This window comes from Silurus meridionalis, chromosome 9, assembly GCF_014805685.1.
Source record: "Silurus meridionalis isolate SWU-2019-XX chromosome 9, ASM1480568v1, whole genome shotgun sequence".
Classification (NCBI taxonomy): domain Eukaryota; kingdom Metazoa; phylum Chordata; class Actinopteri; order Siluriformes; family Siluridae; genus Silurus; species Silurus meridionalis.
This window is the reverse complement of record NC_060892.1, coordinates 12132034-12151245: the sequence shown is the minus strand read 5'-3', so window position 1 is coordinate 12151245 and position 19212 is coordinate 12132034. Positions and strand designations below refer to the sequence as shown.

The following is a 19212-nucleotide window of genomic DNA, read 5'->3' as shown; positions in this document are numbered from 1 at the left end:
CAAAGTTAATGCCACAACTGTAGAGGTCTCTGAGTGATAGGGTTATAACTGACCCCATTCTCCCCCAGGAGCTATATAGCAGCTCCGAAGGAAATATGGTATCATAAGTAGTATATAATCACATTTCACCAGTGCACAATTATTAGGTGGTAACGTCTATTCCATGTCTAAAATCTTGATCACGCCACTTGTGACTGGCGTTTCTGCATTGAATTTCTATTTTCTTTAACATTTGTTTATTTACTCCGTTTTTTTTGTTTGCGTGTCCTCTGTAAACTATTTTACTTTTCGCTGTTCAGCTCTTGCGCCTGTTTGTATTTATGTTAGGACTTAAGACACGAATACATCATATTTCAAAACAATTCTCCAGATGAAAATTGCGGAATGAATTTCTCAGAGCTGACTGATTCAGCTGCTGTTCTATTGCAAACCAGTAGAGGATGCTACTGAGCATGTGCAAAGTTAGTGCCACAACTGTAGAGGGTTCCTGATTGATAAGGTTATAACTGCCCCATTCCTCAAGCTATAGAGCAGCTCTGAAGGAAATAAGTTGTTTTTAGTAATATATCAATACAATACTTTTCTTTCCATTGCACTATTATTATGTGGTGCCTTTGCACAGTCTATGCTACGCCATGTCTAAAATCTTAAACACGCCATTCAATGCCTTGATCCTGATCTGCATTGTATTTCCTCTCCTCTCTTACGTGTTCTCTGTGAACGCCTTTACTTTCCGCTGTTCACCTCTTGGTTGTATTTATGTTCAGACGTGAGCCACGAACCCATCAGACGCGTTCCTGATCCTCGCGACGCCATTGGCTGCCGCAGCCATAACCCGCTCTCTGATTGGTTAGCCAGCCCAAGGCTTGCTCTGTGCTGCCACAGGATTGGTCCGTAAGTAGGTTAGTGGCGCGCTGGTTATTCAAGGCGAACGAGGAAAAAGTAGGTCAGTGTAAATATGTACCGTCCTCCGCCGTCCATGTTACAGTGACTACATATGTGCCTTCTCTGCCTTCTTCATGTGAGTACGACTTAAAAACAAATCAAAAACAGCATTAAGCTGTGTATTTACGTTTATGATTTTAAGTCGTTTTTCAAGATTTGGTAATGATGAGCTGTAGATCCGACTTATAACGTCATGTGTGCAACTTTGAAAGCCTTAACAGGTGTGATTGGGATTTAATACACAAAAATAGCCGTACTGGATAAATTGGGGAAATAATGAGTCACGTCTTGACAGCTGTACACCCTTCTGCGCAGTGTTTTACAGATATGCGCATTTTTGACGGAGCCACTATCAGTGTAGTCACTGACTGTTCACATTATAGATATACGTGTGTGTGTGTGTGTGTGTGTGTGTGTGTGTGTGTGTGTGTGTGTGTGTGTGTGTGTGTGTGTGTGTGTGTTAGTCAGTCCAGCATTTTAGATTCTCCAGGAAGAAACCCGATTGTTCCTGGTCTTGTTTGTCTATGTTGTTGTTGATGTCGCTGCCCATTTTGTTTACACTTGCTTTTATATAAAATACAAACGATCAACGAGACCCACACGTATGCTGATGATTATTCTATTCTTAACACGTCCTGGTGCAGCAGTATAGCAAAGTAGCTCCTGTATTTTCATACATAAAGGTTGCCAGATTTGTGTTATGGTCATCTGGGTAAAAATCAATGCCAAGCCCTAAAATCGGATCAGCACTAGAAGAGTGGGTGTGGCCATGCTAGTGGTGGGCGATACGACAAAAATATTTAATCACGATGGTTCCGTCCTGAGCTCGTGTGGAGTTTGTTCTTCTCAAATCTGTTTTCTCCAGATTCTCTGGTTACCTCCTGAAAACATGTAGAATGAAGGTCCAGAGTTATATCGAGACTGTATTCCTGCCTTATGTTTGGTGTTCCACCAGGAGCAGTGTATGATGACATTTGGATAACATCTGCCAGCAGTGTGGGATGACAAACATAACTGGCTGCCCCAAAAAGAGCTCACAGAGAAACCCCAGCATTTCTATGACTAGGATGGATGATGTTAACCTTAACCAAAATTAGAAATCTTAAGTGTACAGGGTAATATTTGGATGGATTTGTTTCCAACTAACATAAGTTTATGTCCTAAGAACACCAACATTGTATAATGCTATATAAAGAAATCATAATTTTGCACAATAAGGGATGATTTTAGTTGAACATGAACATTTTATTTTTCATTGATACAATTCTTTTACGCAAGCAGTATGTTAATGTGCTTTTTTGTCAAGTGCCATTTATTGTCATATCAAAACATATACAGTGGGACAATGAAATTAAACAACATTCTTCCTGTTTCCTGGTACCAGGTAAAACAACATAGAGCTACATGAGACTAGACAGAACTTATCTAATACTACACAGACCTACACACAGGATTAACTAAGATTGCACAGCCCTACGAAGGACTAACTAAAACAAGACAGACCTACACACAGGACTAACTTAAACAACACATACCTATGCAAGACTTAACTAAAACGAAACAGACCTACACACAGGACTAGCTAAGATTACATAGACTTACAAAGTCTACACAGACCTACACATGAATAACTAAACCTACACTGACCTACACACAAGAGGAACTAAAACAACATAGACCTAAACACAGGACTATAACTATAACTAAGACTACACAGCCCTGCACAGGAATTGTATAGATTTTTTTTTATCTGATTTGAAAGTATGTATACACATCTACCAAGTAAATCTGTGCTAGGATTTATAGAATTGAGTGAAAAGTCTGTGCCTGAAGACAGAACGCTCGGCGTATCTTTATAAATCCAAGCAAGTGGACTTAGTGGTAGAATAGAATAGCAGATAAAAAGGACACTATTCTCTTTGGGGAAAAATTATATAGTTTAGTTAAGTATAATGTTCATTTAGTGCATTTGTGAAGCAAGAGAACTGTGGTTAATTCTTTCTAAATTGAATAATACATCAATAGAGCCCATCAAGAGATGAATATTTCTCATGCCACACAATTCCCAATTACACATATCAATTTTCTGTGCAGACGTGCTTGCATAAATGTATACGGATTTGTAGCTGTAGAAGTGGCTGCCCTCTGACTTCAATTTCAGTGCTCCATCTGTAAATCTGTTATTCATTCTATCTTACTCATCATCCTGCCTTACTCATCCATCATGTCATTCTCATCATTCTGCTGCATCTCCTAAATGGCACTGCAGTTTAAAATATGACCATTGGTATTACAGTTTATTTCATTTATGGATGGATGGATAGATTGATTTATTATTGTCATTGCTTAGTACAGGTACAACGAAATGCAGTTTAGCATCTACTAAATGTGCAAATAGTAGTAATTGTGCAAATTGACAAGTGCAGATAAATATGTAAGTACAGTATATATACAGCATGATATATTTATATTGTGTGTGTGTGTGTGTGTGTGTGTGTGTGTGTGTGTGTGTGTGAAAATATATGTACAGCAAATAACTAAAAAGGCTATAGCAGTGAAAAATGTGCAAGTAAATAGTTATAAGTGAACAAGTAAATAGTTATATGACTATGGCAGTTAAAGATTGTGCAGGCATTGTTGAGAATGTACAAGAAGTATATAGTTAAGGCTATGGCAATGAAAAATGTGCATAAGCTGATATATATGTGTGTAAGGTGTGTGTATATACACAGTATATATATACAGTACAGACAAAGTTTGGACACACCTTGTGTGTCCAAACTTTTGGTCTGTACTGTATATATATTATATATACAGTACAGACCAAAAGTTTATATATATTATATATACAGTACAGACCAAAAGTTTCGACACACCTGCTCATTCAAAGAGTTTTCTTTATTTTCATGACTATGAAAATTGTAGAGTCACACTGAAGGCATCAAAACTATGAATTAACACGTGGAATTATATACATAACAAAAAAATTAAAAAGTGAACTGAAAATATGTCATATTGTAGGTTCTTCAAAGTAGGCATCAAGAGAATGCCAAGAGTGTGCAAAGCAGTAATCTAAGCAAAAGGTGGCTACTTTGAAGAACCTACAATATGACATATTTTCAGTTGTTTCACACTTTTTTGTTATGTATATAATTCCACATGTGTTAATTCATAGTTTTGATGCCTTCAGTGTGACTCTACAATTTTCATAGTCATGAAAATAAAGAAAACTCTTTGAATGAGAAGGTGTGTCCAAACATTTGGTCTGTACTGTGTATATATATATGTGGAAATATTAGTGCAGATCTGTGTACGGCACAATATGTGTAGACAAAGTTATGTTTATGTTTCATGTCTCTTTTGCTCTCACCATTTTAGTGACTAGCTTTGTATTTGATACAACATTTAGCAAGCGTCATGACTATGTGTTCTCTCTGTAAGTTAGTACCTGGATGCATTTGTTGAGAGGCAACACTAAGGGTTGGAACCAGGGTAATTACACGTTTTGATTTAGTTTTTACAACTTAACATTATAGATGGCTGTATGTAATGTAGAAATCAGGTTAAGGCTGCAGGATGACATCAGTCTTTTAATATTTTGACTTGTCACAGTGCACACAAAGTATGCATAAATAAAACCTTGGTTGAATTCTATATTAGACTGTACAATAATAGGTTATCAGATGAAGATTAAAGCTACAATTAGAGAAAATTACTGTGTTCAAGCTTTCGGTGTAATATTAGCAATGTTACGTCTAGAGAAACTATTTAAATGCCAAAGCAGCATATTGAGTCATTTGTGTTTGGATCATTTGAGTTTGAGGTGAATGTTCTTGTTCATAGCAAAAGAGATTTTGCATGTAAAAGAGATTTTCGATACTGCCGGTACTTTTTTATTGATTGGCTTTTAGTAGCAGTGGCACTAATTCAGATACTAGTGAGCTCATCACATTAAGCATTCTAAGACTACTGATTTAATCTCACAACCCAAAAATTTGTAAAAAAAGAAAAAAAAACTGCCTTAATTTATTAGTTTCACTGTAGTTATTGGATAATACAGAGTAGCTACTAATTACATGCTTTAAGATAAATAAGTGAGAATTTTTGTTTTTCATAAAGTCCAATTAAGGAGGTTAAATTTGTTCATATATCAGTGTTTTTAAGAAATATATTATATATTGAGCACATATATAATATATAGTAGCAGCTAGGTTAGACTTTAGGTTAGCCTTTAAAATAAAAAAGCAAATGATCTATCTTTCCTACATTCTCCCAGGCTTTGCTTTTCCACTCTTTCATTTTTGGTTTATTTCCACCTTGCTGGCTTTTATTTCCTTACTGCTAATTCAAGCAGCCTCTTTTGTCATTTTTTTGTTCACTAGCAGGGCTGTAATGTTGGATAATTTGACTCGCACATCATATTCACCTGTATTCTATTATTCACTAGAATATGGCTGCTGTTATAAATTCATTTTTAAAATACTTCCTGTTACCCGACAGGCCTCCAGAGCCTGTTCTAATATGATAAGAGTCTCAGAGCCTGAAGTCTCTCAGCAGATGTGATTAGATAATGATTAATGGGTAATGATTAAACAAATACTCAAAGGAAAATTTGTTATTTAATTTGCTTTTGCTTGAGAAAGATGGAGATTTGTGTAAGAATGAGTGTGATAAAGAGCCGATCTTCATTTGTCTTTGCCAAAGATCCTCTGCTACTACACAGTATATAAGCTATAAAATCATCATCGGTCATGCAGTTGATGAAATCAGGTCATATTTAAGATTTGAAGCAATGCTAGAAATATGTAAAAGAATTAGAACACTGGATTTTCTAGCCATTTGTGGTTATGTGGAATGGGATGTTCAAAAAGCACATACAAATCTTATGATCAGGTGTCCATATGCTTTTGTCCATATAGTGTGTCCATCTCTTTAGTCCACATTCATTTAATATTTTAAATAAGTAAGATTTACTTATTAAACACAACAGGATTTTCTTAATGTATTTGGTACTGATTACATTTTTTAAAGTACTGTAAGTTTTGCTTCGATTGACAGTCTTCTGGACTTTTTAGAATAGTACAGTTTTTTAATGTACGGTGATGGTTTTTAAATGATGGAACGTTTCAAAGCATAGCAAAGCTCCTTAGTCTGTTTAACCTTCCTGTGATTTGATTTACTAAGCATTACAGTTGAACATGGAAAACAGATGGACAGATGTGTATTGGCTCGCCTCCTTTAATCATCCAGATGTATATAAGATATGCAAGTGAATCTGTGATGCAGGCAAACATATTCATGTGGTGATAGTGAAGTACATTTGCAGCCTTATAGTACCGGAAACTACACCTACTGTTATTTTCAGGTTTTACAGTGAATTTGATATCTAGTGATCTAATGTAAAAAAAGGATGAGTCACAGGGAGGAAATCATTCATCTGTGTGCACTAAGGACCTTATGTCTCTAATTCGCTGTTGTGAAACCGTGATGCTCTGTCTGATCTGGATTGGCTGTGACATATCGAGGGAGTAAATGGGAAATAGGACACTAAAAATCAATTCTGAGATGACTCACTGCAGATGAGTCTGACAGCAGTTCATAACCTGCATTTCACATGCCTTCCTGAGGCCTTTAATAAAGCAGATCAATCAAGTCTTATATGTGAGAATAAAGCGTTAGCTAATAGTATGCAATAAACTCCTTTTGAAATGTCAAGGTCACTTGTGTTAAACCTTTGGAGATTTTTTTTTTTTATTTACAAGATTAGATGATTGGTTGGAAGGTGTTTCTATAACAACAGCTCTGACAGTAGCTCTGTCTATAAAGTAAATCTCAGGTTGGTATTAATGTGCTGATTTTAATTGGATCTAGTTTCTATAGTAACATCCATATCATGGGCATTTGTATCTTGGACATTACACGTAAACATGTGGCGTGTGTTTTTGCTGATTTGATGAAGCGATATGCTGATTTGGTGTTATTGATTGAGTGTTTATGGGTGGTGTCTCCAGTATTTGGAAAGTCTTGGGGGAGGGGAGGGGGTTGGGGGTGTACATGCATGGTACAATTTTCTTTTCCAGTTTATCAATGTAATTTTTTTTGTCTTATTGAATTACACCACAGTTTGTTTCTTATTTGGTGATTTCCCTAATGTTAAAACTTAAAATAAAATGATGTTTTTAAAAATGTATAATTATATATATTTTGATTTATCTTGATATGCCTCAATAGCATTAATGACTGTGCCATTTACTCTACTTATGGTTGGGCTACAGGCTTATATTGCTATTAAATGTACTTTCACTCTGTCTTTAAACATCATGCCCACTGTTTTACTCGAGCCTTCTTTCCTTGCAGTTTACAGCCAAAGATTTCTTGAAATGGTCTAAGTAGGACAGTCCTTATGAATCTTTGTGGTGAGTTGTGCAAGCAAATTTTATGATGCCATTTCTATTGTTCTTCAGTTCAGCGCTTCAGTTATTAGACAATTTCGATAGGAGTTTAATTTTTTTTTGCAGATGATCTCATGGCAGACCAGAGAATGGACATCTCCTCTACAATGAATGAGTTCATGTCTCCCAGCTCCACTGAGCTCATCACTAGTTCCATCAGCATGTCCTCTATGGACTACACCCGCAAGAGGAAAGGCAGCTCCACTGACTACCAGTAAGCCTAACTCAGAATTACATTCCTGTAGGTCATGTTGTTTTTTGCATACACTGCTGAAGTCATCAACATATTCAAGTTAACAACCACCTGTTACCAATGTCATTTTTTTTTAAATGGCATGTACCATGTTTTATTTGCTAAATATTTTTTAATTAATTAAATAAATACACATCAATTCAGTCATATATAGAGTTTAATGCTGTGAAACTCTCATGCTTTATAGTATTTGCAATGAATGGTTTCATGCTGAGTCACAAAATGATTGATGCTATTATGTCGATTTGAACCTTTTTCCCCATACACTCGGTAATCGTTAACTGAATCAATTGCTTCAGCTTTATACTTTATAATTTTTCAAGGGACAGTATGGAAATGGACAAGGACAAGCAAATTGGAAGGTAACAATAACAAGGGTAACACATTTTAACGTGATACATTAAGAAACTTATAGTAAATTTTCTTTTGTACACATTGATCTTATTTCTGTTTTAACAGGGATTGTATTGATCAACATGGGCGGATAAAGAATGCCAGGTAGCATTTCTGCATCTTCACTCATTTAAACAATATTGCAAAGCAGAATGAATTATTCCTGTCAATTATAAATTCTATTCTATTCTGATGAGTAAAAGTAGATTTTTCTGACACTTCATTGTCTTATATTGTCTGTATCATGAGGCTCTGTTGCTTCATACATGTAAATCTTATTCTTGTGCTCTTGGTAGGGAGGCTCACAGTCAGATCGAGAAACGACGAAGGGACAAAATGAACAGCTTTATTGACGAGCTGGCTTCATTAGTGCCTACCTGCAACGCCATGTCACGCAAACTGGACAAACTGACTGTATTGCGCATGGCTGTCCAGCACATGAAAACGTTACGAGGTAAAAATGACTAACAGTGCTCTTACTCATTTGAGAAATGCTGCTTAGAGACATAGATGTAGATCTGTAATTAGTGAGCCAGAGAAAAGGGTGGCCATAAAAAAAAAACTCTTTGAGATGAAATGAGGGTAACAGCTTGAGAAGAATCAGATATTGGCACTCGGTGACCTTTGATGATGGGAGGGAGAGGTACCTCGGTGGTCAAGTGGTCAGTGGCCTTCTGATTGTAAAGTTGTAACTTAAATCCTTGCACTACCAAATATTCATTCCTGGGTCTTTGAGGAAGGCCCGTTACCCTTAATTACTCATTTGTATAAATAAGAATAATTGAGAAGTAGCTCTGAATAAGGGCGTTTACCAAATGCCTTAAATGTAGCAGATGATGAATCATTAGGGGTAGACGGAAAAAGTGAACAGTAGTAAATGTATTGAAAGAATATGGATGTTTGTTATATTAGTCATAGAATTTTGAAATCAATATAAGGCAACCGTTATGATTGAAGAACAATACACAGGAGGTGCAAGTGTATGGTATTAAGGTACATTTATTAGTTCAAGCAGGGAGGTATTTTACATAATAATGTTTTCAGGAGGAACAAGTATTTAAGGTTTTCAAATGTGATTATCTACAATTATCATAGATGAAGCACAAGTGCAGAATGCTTCCAGCAATGAAGAAAGAAGGGAAACATGAAACAGAGCTGGATCAGAACATTAAAATTGATCAGTCAGGTCTGGAGGGTGAGGAGAATCAAAGCAGGAATTTTTTGTCAGGATTTGGCACTGACTCAAAGAGAAATGTGTCAGGATCACACCAGGCAGCTGGCAGCAGGAGTATGGCTTAAGGCAGGTTGAGCTCAACAGCACGAGAATACAAATTGTCAGGAATATTTAAAAATGTTTGTTTTTTTAAAAGGGTGTATATCTTGATTAGAATGCAAATTGGAATGCAAATCAAGTGCCAGAAGTTTAGTATAGACCTCCTATACTTTAATAGATCATTGTTTATGAGCATTCAGATCTGCATCAAAATGTCTGACTAAATAACAAGTTTTCACAGGAAAACCTACTTTATAGCATATAGAAATATATTGAAAATGGTCAAGTGTATCTAGTGTTTTCTTTTATAAGAATAAAATAAACCAAATATAAGATTATTAACTGTATTTGGATTTAGTTTGCATTTAAAGCTTAAATTAGTTTAGCTATTTCTGTATATATTTCTAAATCGAACAAAAATAAAATAAAGAATAAATTGACAAGCGTGAAATAAGGTCTATAAGCCGCTACTTTTTTCCACGTTTTGAACCCCGCGGCTTAAACAACGAAGCGGCTTATTTATTAATTTTTCCTGTGTTTTTCCTGGTTTCACAAACTTTAAGCCAAAAAACTGAGCGACATAACATTAGGCCAATGAAATTTCCGAACGGAAACGAAAAAAACGCACCTCACCTGTGTTCTGAGCTGCACGGCATCGGGATAAAAAAAGTTTTTTTTAAACGCACAACGATGCCAAAAGATAAACTCCAGAGAGAAATAGTTGTGAAAGGAAGGAGGAAGACAGTGAACAATGACTTTCTTGGTCGGCTACTGTTTAGATACAAGCCGTTGTAGCGCGTTGAGTCTGGGTGAAGGGAGAGCTCGCTAACTCCAGTTGCAACAGAAATCATATAAGCACAGACAGGTTTCCAAAACTCGTGCTTTTTTATTTTTCTTGGCAACAGCGTTATGGGTTAGTCAAAGAAACTTGAAATGAGCATCAGAAAATAATAAGGACATATTCCTCTGTCTTGCACACATGCAGTAATACCGGAATAATGCGGCACCAGGCTATTTCCAAAATGCCGCTCTGCTCTTAAAGGAGCCACAACATATTTAACAGACACTGTCTTTCATTAAAGCCTGTGTAAAGTTCATTAGTTTCAGTGTAGTTAGTGTAGACACCTGCAGCTTATAGACAGGTGCGGCTTATTTATGTTTAAAATAAAAATCTTTGTCATATTCAGTGGGTGCGGCTTATATATGGGTGCGCTTAATAGTCCGGAAATTACGGTAATTATCTAATATTTGGTGGAATACAATATGAATTACTAGATAAATCTGATTATATTTCTGATAATTCATTTGCTAAGATGACTTTTTTTGCAGTATACTTGCACAATGATTTCTTGGCAAGCAGTGATTATTCTGTGTTATTCCACGGCACTGTTGAAATCTGAATCATTTTCTTTGACAGCCAAATCACCACTTTATTTTTGTACATTTGTCTTAATATTTTATTAATTATTGTAATATATTATAGCTAACTGAAGTCTTTAATTTTTATAGAGGATTCTCCACATTTAAGTGTGTAATCAATGATATGATGAAGTTTGTTTTTGTTTTTTAGAAGGCATCAGAGCATAGTAACAAGGACTTATATTTCTAACATAGAAAAATTCTAAGAAGATTGTAGTTTTGTAATTTAGAAAAAGAATTAAACACTTTTAGGCTGTGATGTTGAAAAGATAATATTTATAATTGATTCTTTTGCAGTAGCAGTACACTCCATCACCTGTTTTATGTCTTACATATTTATTATGCACTGCTCTAAATGTTATTTATTATATTGGTCCACAAGGTGCTGCAAACCCTTACACTGAAGCTAACTATAAACCAGCATTTCTGTCAGATGATGAACTGAAACACTTGATACTGAGGGTATGTATCACTGTTTTTTAAGCTTAAATCTCTGTCTTAGGTTGGATTTTGGGTTTTGATTATATTTTCATTTCGGACCTACAGGCTGCTGATGGTTTCCTCTTCGTGGTCGGCTGCGATCGGGGAAAAATTCTTTTTGTTTCCGAGTCTGTGTACAAAATCCTGAATTACAGCCAAGTGAGTTCACCTGCTTAGGCATGGTATGACATATATTGTTTTTATTTAACAGTAAAATCATGTTTGTGTGTAGAGAATATGAGGGCAAGCCTGCATTATATGAGACTCCCAGCTCACCCTTGTAACCTTCTGTCCTCTGGCAGAATGACCTGATTGGCCAGAGCTTGTTTGATTATTTGCATCCTAAGGACATTGCCAAAGTCAAGGAGCAGCTGTCCTCATCTGACTCTGTGCCAAGGGAGCGACTCATAGATGCCAAAAGTATGTTGAAATACACATTTCCTTTTGGCCACTATAGAGTTGGGGAGGGGGGTTAAAAAGTCATGGTACAGCCAGAATGTCACAACCTCATAAATATACATGTAATGTAGTGCTAGTGTTGCATTGCATTACATAAATATTATTAATTTTGATTGATAGCCATGTCATAGTAAAAGTCATTGTGTGTGTGTGTTTGATTGTCTTTTAGCTGGGCTACCAGTAAAAACGGACATCACACCAGGGCCTTCCAGGCTATGCTCAGGGGCCCGCCGCTCCTTCTTTTGCAGAATGAAAAGTAACAGACCTCTCATCAAAATGGAGGACAAGGACTTCACCTCTACATGCTCTAAAAAGAAAGGTGAGACAACATTGGTTATGCTTAAACATCTACTTGAAACAGTTACAACTAAAACTAATGGTTTTCTATTTATTATATGTGCATAATAATATAGGGCACTGTGAATTTCACTGTGCTATAAAATATAAGTGACATTAATGTTTCTTTTAAAATCCCATTTTAGGTCTAGTCACAGAAACTGATCTTGTAAATTAATTACTTACACATAATGTTACCTTTGAAACAAAATAATTGCTTTTGCATTTATTAGGATAAATGTAAACTACAAAAAAACTACATTCTCATTGACTATGAAAAAGTTTAATTAAATACTAGTTTTTGCTCAATTATCCCCAAATTCTTATGTTGTGGAATGTCCAAGAATCAGTTTTTTCCAATCACTCGTATAGCAGCTATGAACGGTCTGGTGGAAAACTTAAAAATAGCTGACTGACCCATGTTGGCTCAGGTAGTGTATTGTAGTGTAGTGTAGGTGGTAGCACTGAATCATAATTGGGTTATTAGTGAATTCATGAACTCATGTTTTATTGTATAACACATATCATATTGTCTGAAAGAGGCACCCTCCAACATCTGTATGCCATAAATGTCAGTCATGTATTTAATGTGTATTTTTTTCTTTTTCTTTATAAAACATTAAATTAACTTTTTTTTTTTACTGTAAGAGACCTAAAGGACTGATCTTTAAATATAACTATATACAGTGGAACCCGGTTATGTCGATGTCCTAGGGGGTCGCCAAAAAGCATCGAGGTAACCGATGATCGAGATAAACGAAAATCAAAATGGCGGCAATATATTAACGTGCTGGAAATTTCTTTATGTACATGATGTGCGGTAATAAATGAAAATGTGCATGCACGTGTTTTTGAAGGTTTTTTTTACACAACAGCGTTGCCGCGATTTGGTTGATGCAGGCATGCTATAAAAATACATACAGTACATGTTTATCTGTCAGGAATCCACCTGCCACGCCCCCTTCGGCCCCCTTCAGCGTGTCAGGTGCTTTCTCGGCCGCTTTCTCTGAAGCTCCGCTTCAATCGCGCACATATGGTGCTCGTTTATCATCATCACCAGCTCCTATTTAAACTTCCACACTCTCACTGTCCGTTATTGTTGGTATATGTTGGTTCACGGCGGTCGTTGTTATCGCTCATGCGTATCCCGGTACGTGCCTTCCCACCGGCAATCTCTCAACGGCTGCGCTTTTCTTCCCAAAGCGCACCGTGGATTAGGGTTCGGCGACATAAAAAAAGTCAACATAACCGATAAAAAATGCTTAGAAAAAGCGAGAATTTGGCGGTTCCACTTCAAAAACGTCGACTTAATAGGGTTGTCGAGGTATCCGAGGGTGAGATAACCGGGTTCCACTGTATATATTTTGCTTTGTTAGATGTAAATAATAATAGTGTTTAAACAATATATTGGCAACTCTGCTTATACCCCAGTATCATGCTTTTTGGGATTGTATATGCCTATGTAGTTTCATTGTTCATTGTGTATAAGATCATAAGATCATAACTTAAAAAAAAAAAAAAAAAAAACATTGTTTATAAAAAATACAGAAACTGTTTGTTCTTCTAATAGCAGCAGTATAATTATTTTATAGTATATTTATTTCATAATATACTACACTCAGAATGACTGCTGTCATTTTTAGTTTCTGATTGTTGTTTTTGCTTTTAAATCTAATCAGTAACCTCATTCTGAAGCCATATATCGTGTCTTCTACAGCCGACCGCAAAAGCTTCTGCACCATCCACAGCACTGGCTATCTGAAGAGCTGGCCACCCATGCAGAAGGGTTTGGATGAGGACAATGAACCTGATAACGAAGGTTGCAATCTGAGCTGCCTGGTGGCCATCGGCCGTCTCCACCCCCACATCATCCCTCAGCCAATGAACGGAGACATCCGTGTCAAACCAACCGAGTATGTCTCGCGCCATGCCATTGACGGCAAGTTCGTTTTTGTTGACCAGAGGTGAGTGGAACAGATGTTCAGTGTGATTAATACAAAAATGCTGGTTTTTGTCTAACTGGGTGAGCCAATTGATATACACATACTGCAACCACACCCCAATGTGTAAATTCTGCATTAAAGTAAGACTTTTTTTTTTTTTTTAAACCAGTAAACCTGCACTCTAATGCACTCATCATTGTGCGCTTATGTTGCTTAGTAACTGAATCTACTTGGTACAAGAATTGTTTGGAGTGAATATTATTAATAATAAATACAATTATTTATTAAAAAGTGTTTATTTTGTCAAATCTGTTTTATCTGCAACTTTTTCAAGGAGTTTTATACACATAGCTTTGTGTCATGCTTAAAAAATGCTTTTAGCTTCTATAAAATCATAAATGTACATATTTCATGGCTTATACAGTATGTTTAATTTGAAATCGAATCCAGATCTTTCATTTATGAAATAGCTTGCATAATTAAGCATACTAAAATTAAAAGCAAACTCACTAACTCCAGTTGCAACAGAAATCATATAAGCACAGACAGGTTTCCAAAACTCTGGCTTTTTTATTTTTCTTGGCAACAGCGTTACGGGTTAGTCAAAGAAACTTAGAAATGAGCATCAGAAAATAATAAGGACATAATCCTCAGTCTCCACACATGCAGTCATAGCGGAAAAATGCGGCGCCAGGCTATTCCCAAAATACTGCTATGCTCCTAAAGGAAGCTGACATATTTCACCCGTTACACCGTGTGTAATGTGTCTTTCGTTAAAGCCTGTGTAAAGTACATTAGTGTAGACACCTGCAGCTTATAGACAGTTGCGGCTTATTTATGTTAAAAATAAAAATATTTGTAAAATTCAGTGGGTGCGCTTTATAGTCCGGAAATTACGGTATGTTCTTTTTGAACATCCTGTTCCACATTGCTGTTTTAATAAACTTTACTCTTTTGGGAATATGTTTAAATTAACAGTTTTTATGGCAGAACCACATATGGTTAGAAACGTCAGGTGTCCCAATACTTTTGTATAAATAACACATTTCTTTTACTTTGCGCTACTGTTTTCTTTTGTGTGTAATTAAAACATTTGGACATTGATGGATTTTTATGTGGCCTGGAAGAAACTCTTTGCACAGTCAAATGTTTACGTTTACAGCATTTGGCAAACGCCCTAATCCAGAGCGACTTCAATTTTTTCCTCATACATACACGTGAACAGGGGAGCTGTCTGGGATTTGAACTCATGACCTTTTAAACCAAAGCCCAATGCCTTAACCAAGAAGCTTCCACTGCCACAAATGTTGAGAAATTCTACTACAATATATATACTTCTAAAAACTGCTGTTTTCCTGACCTCACATATATAAGCATGTAATTTTATCTTTGTTTCTTTATTTGTATCATTCCAGGGCCACTGCCATTCTCGCCTATCTGCCCCAGGAGCTGCTGGGGACATCTTTTTATGAGTATTTTCATCAGGATGACATTGGACACCTCGCTGAATGTCACAGACAAGGTAACTGTCAGAAATTTGATTTGGAAAAAAAATAAATCAATCATATGAATATACATTAACCCACATCTTTTACAGTATGATAAACAAACATGCACAGTACATATAGATATACAGTATATATAGACGTAAAAAACTTTTTAAAATGAGTAGTGATCTCTGATGTTGTTTGTCCTCTTTTCAGTGCTGCAGATGCGAGATAAAATCAACACTAACTGTTACAAGTTTAAGGTTAAAGATGGCTCCTTCATCACGCTGAGAAGTCGTTGGTTCAGTTTCATGAACCCTTGGACCAAGGAGGTCGAGTACATAGTCGCAACAAACACAATCGTCTCGTAAGTAATCCATGTCCTATATTAAATGGATGTTTGTTCTAGTCTTAGGGACTGTATGAGAGCAAAATGTGTCATAGTGTAATCTATATTTGTTTTAGGTATTTAGAAAAGCTAAATGACAGAAATAAGCCAACATTAAGAATTGTGCGGAAGTCAGTGCTATACAATGCAGAGATGCTGGTTAACCTGAGAAAGTCAGCAGCAATTTAATTTAACAGTTTTTCTCCAATACGTCACAATGGACTTTTAAAGTCATATAGAAAGTTCAGATTAAATTGTATAAAGAGAAACAACACATCACAATGTTCGTTATGTAACATGATATGCTGCATGTTTTGAATTATTAACTTCAGGTTCTCTAAAAACACTTTTGTAACAAGGATTATGCTGTTCTCTCAGTATAACAATAGAACTAGTCATTGCTGGTTCTTTTTTTTATTAAACAAACAAAAAGTGACTTGGTCTCTTTTATCACAACACGTATAAAATAAAAATCAAACCTGCATCTGCTTAATGCCTGTACCTTTGTGCTATAACTCATCATGTCATCAGTCATGCAGCTAAACCAGACTTGTTGAAATAGAAAGCCAGTTAGGCATGTTAGATTACAAAGCAGAAAGTAGGCAAACGGTCAAGCTTACAAGATCATTGAAGAGCTGCTGCTGTTGGTTTTTCAGGGCTGCCACACGCGATGGAGCTGATCCCAGCTATCTTCAGCTCACTGCCTCCCCCCAGAGCATGGACAGTGTCCTCACAGCTGATGGTGAGGCAATGGAACACACATTTTGCTCCACAAGTTGTCTTTTCTGCCTCAGTGGAAATATATTTTTATAATCAAAGTGCAAAATAATCGAGAGAGCACTCTTGTGATATTCTTTAAATATACTTGTTTACATATGTATCATTTACAGTACATTTCAGTATATTTATCTACACTGCAAGGAGCCAAACTTATTTTATTAAATAAGCATTGTAATACAAATGGTTGAAAATTTAGAGACAATTAGAGACGTTATTTGCATTTTATTTAAGAGAAAATTTGTTATATGAAAATCTATTAGAAAAACATTACAAAAGAGACTTCTTATCTCCAGAGGAGGCGGTTTTGTCTGGAAAAAATATTGTGTTAAATTACAACTAATTAATTCCAGGTTCTGGAAAACGGGCTCTGCAGACAGTGCCTGGCATTCCTGGAGGCACAAGAGCTGGAGCGGGCAAGATCGGCCGTATGATCGCAGACGAGGTTATGGAAATCCAGAGGTGAGCTGCTCGCCATCCACTGTGAGGTGTAAAAATTTTGTTTTGAGCTTCTTAAATAAATAAAAACTGCCACTGCTATTAGAGTAGAAAAACAATTGGAATTCAAGTGGGAATAGGTGCACACAGCCTGCTGACGCTAAATTGTGATTAACAGGATAAGAGGCTCGTCGCCCTCTAGCTGTGGCTCGAGCCCACTGAATATTAACAGCACACCTCCTCCAGATACTTCATCTCCTGGGGGCAAGAAGGTAAGAGTGTGGCTTAACTAATGTGATTTAAAAAATATACATACAAAATATATATGTACAGAAAATGTGAATACATTTTTCTGGTTGTATTTTTTAACTGACCAGATTCAGAATGGTGGAACTCCAGACATTCCTTCAGTGGGGATGGTATCAGGCCAGGATTCCATAGGATACCCTTACTCTAACAACTCACTTTTAAGTAAGTTTAAACACGATAGTTTTCATGCTTTTACAGTGACGAGAAAGTACAGAAATATGCATAGTTTTTTTTTCCTGAAAGCATTAATCATTTGCCAGTCTAGAAAGACTGGAATATCCAGAACTGCTTCTGTTTCTATACATTATTTTTACATCATAAGTGTAATCACACCACTTTGCTGGTCTCCTGCAGGTGATAATTCTCACATCAGCATCGGGGACATCATGGACGATCCTGGCTCCAGCAGCCCTAGTAACGATGAGGCGGCCATGGCCGTCATCATGAGTCTTCTGGAGGCTGACGCAGGACTTGGAGGGCCTGTGGATTTTAGTGATCTGCCATGGCCTCTGTGAGAGTAGAGTATCACTTTCAGGGGAGGTATTAGAACAAGAAAGAGGGAGCACCGCTCTGCTTTATCAATCTGTCCATCATCAGGCCTATGTTTTTCCATAAAGCCTCACACACAAATGAAATTGAAAGTGTTAATATTGTACAATTACATGGATATTCTAACACACATTTAAGATACACTTCCCAGCAACACTAGTCAACTTTCAGGAATTTTATGCGCCTAGAAAGTGGAACCCTGGAATTCTCCACTTTTGTCAACATTGCACAGGCTTTGTTGTATTTTTTGGCACCATTATATGCAGAAATCTCTTATCCACCACAATAAAAGGAACATCTCCACATTTGCCAATTATGTTTTAGCAGCATAAAGTAAAAAGTGATGCAGATCGAGAGCTTCAGTTTATACTCACCTCAAATATTACAACAGGGTAAAAAAAAAAAACGTGATTCCAAAGCCTTTGACAATGACATGGTTCTTGGTCCCAGATAAGCTGTTCAGTTTAGAAAAGAAAAAAATAAACGAGAATTGCCAGACTGGCTCAAGGTGACAGGAAGGTCACAGTAACTGAAATGACCACTCTTTACAGTCAAGATGAGCAGAAAAACATATTGGAACATATTCAATGAATTTTTTTTTTTTAATAGTGCTTTTAAAAATGAACATTCTCAAAGCAGCAATGAACCTTAATGGCACTGGAGTACAGCAGCAAACGACCACATTGGGTTCTGTTCCAATCAGCCAAATACAGGAATTTGGGCTTGAAAAACTGAAGCTGTCCATTTTCTGCAAATCTGTGAATACTGTAGCCTCACATACCTGTTCCTGGTTGATTATCTGGTATCTTCATAATTTTATGCATTGTGTTACTGTTACATGATTGGTTAAATGGATGATTGCATATAAAAAGTGTTCCTATAAAAGTGGCCTGTGGGTGTATGAGGTTTTTCAGAAATTGTATGTATGTGTATTGTTTGAGCTGTGATATATTTTTTAAATAAAAAAGTGTTAGATGATTCAGAAATTATATCTATATGGTTATTATACAGGCAACCCCAACATTACTGCACTGCCTTATTTTAACTCATATTTCCTTATGTACTAAAGTTTTTCTTTTGCAAACAACTGGTTTTGAAATCATTTGTAGTTCATATTACAGCTATTATACTCATTAGTTGCTGAATCCTCCCCTGGAATGAATAACATCAGATTGTTCCTGAACATATGACAAGGGTATACAAATTTCTCAGGCTCCTCTATAAATTATTTGTTCTCACATAAAATACTTCAATTTCAGGCTGCAAGATGACCACCGACACTGATTATGTGGCTCCCATTTACCGTTGATT

The 19212-nt window shown here is 36.3% G+C and overlaps 1 protein-coding gene across 3 annotated transcripts; it reads left to right on the top strand.

Annotated features, from left to right (window-relative positions):
* Positions 1-880: 880 nt before the first annotated feature.
* On the top strand, positions 881-18887 carry arntl1b (aryl hydrocarbon receptor nuclear translocator-like 1b). Of its 3 annotated transcripts, none has more exons than XM_046857997.1 (18): positions 881-1021; positions 7303-7361; positions 7464-7611; positions 7980-8012; positions 8110-8148; positions 8340-8497; positions 11118-11197; positions 11282-11374; positions 11518-11635; positions 11844-11993; positions 13728-13974; positions 15369-15475; positions 15657-15807; positions 16485-16570; positions 16959-17067; positions 17222-17315; positions 17421-17514; positions 17707-18887. In XM_046857997.1, the coding sequence occupies exons 2-18, from the start codon at positions 7349-7351 to the stop codon at positions 17865-17867; spliced, it is 1881 nt and encodes a 626-aa protein (XP_046713953.1). In that variant the 5' UTR covers positions 881-1021; positions 7303-7348; the 3' UTR covers positions 17868-18887. The 3 variants fall into 3 exon arrangements, with proteins under 3 accessions (XP_046713953.1, XP_046713952.1, XP_046713954.1); XM_046857996.1 differs by having other exon boundaries at positions 882-1021; positions 7974-8012; XM_046857998.1 differs by lacking the exons at positions 881-1021; positions 7303-7361; positions 7464-7611; ... (2 more) ...; positions 8340-8497; positions 11118-11197 and having other exon boundaries at positions 11282-11397.
* Positions 18888-19212: the final 325 nt, after the last annotated feature.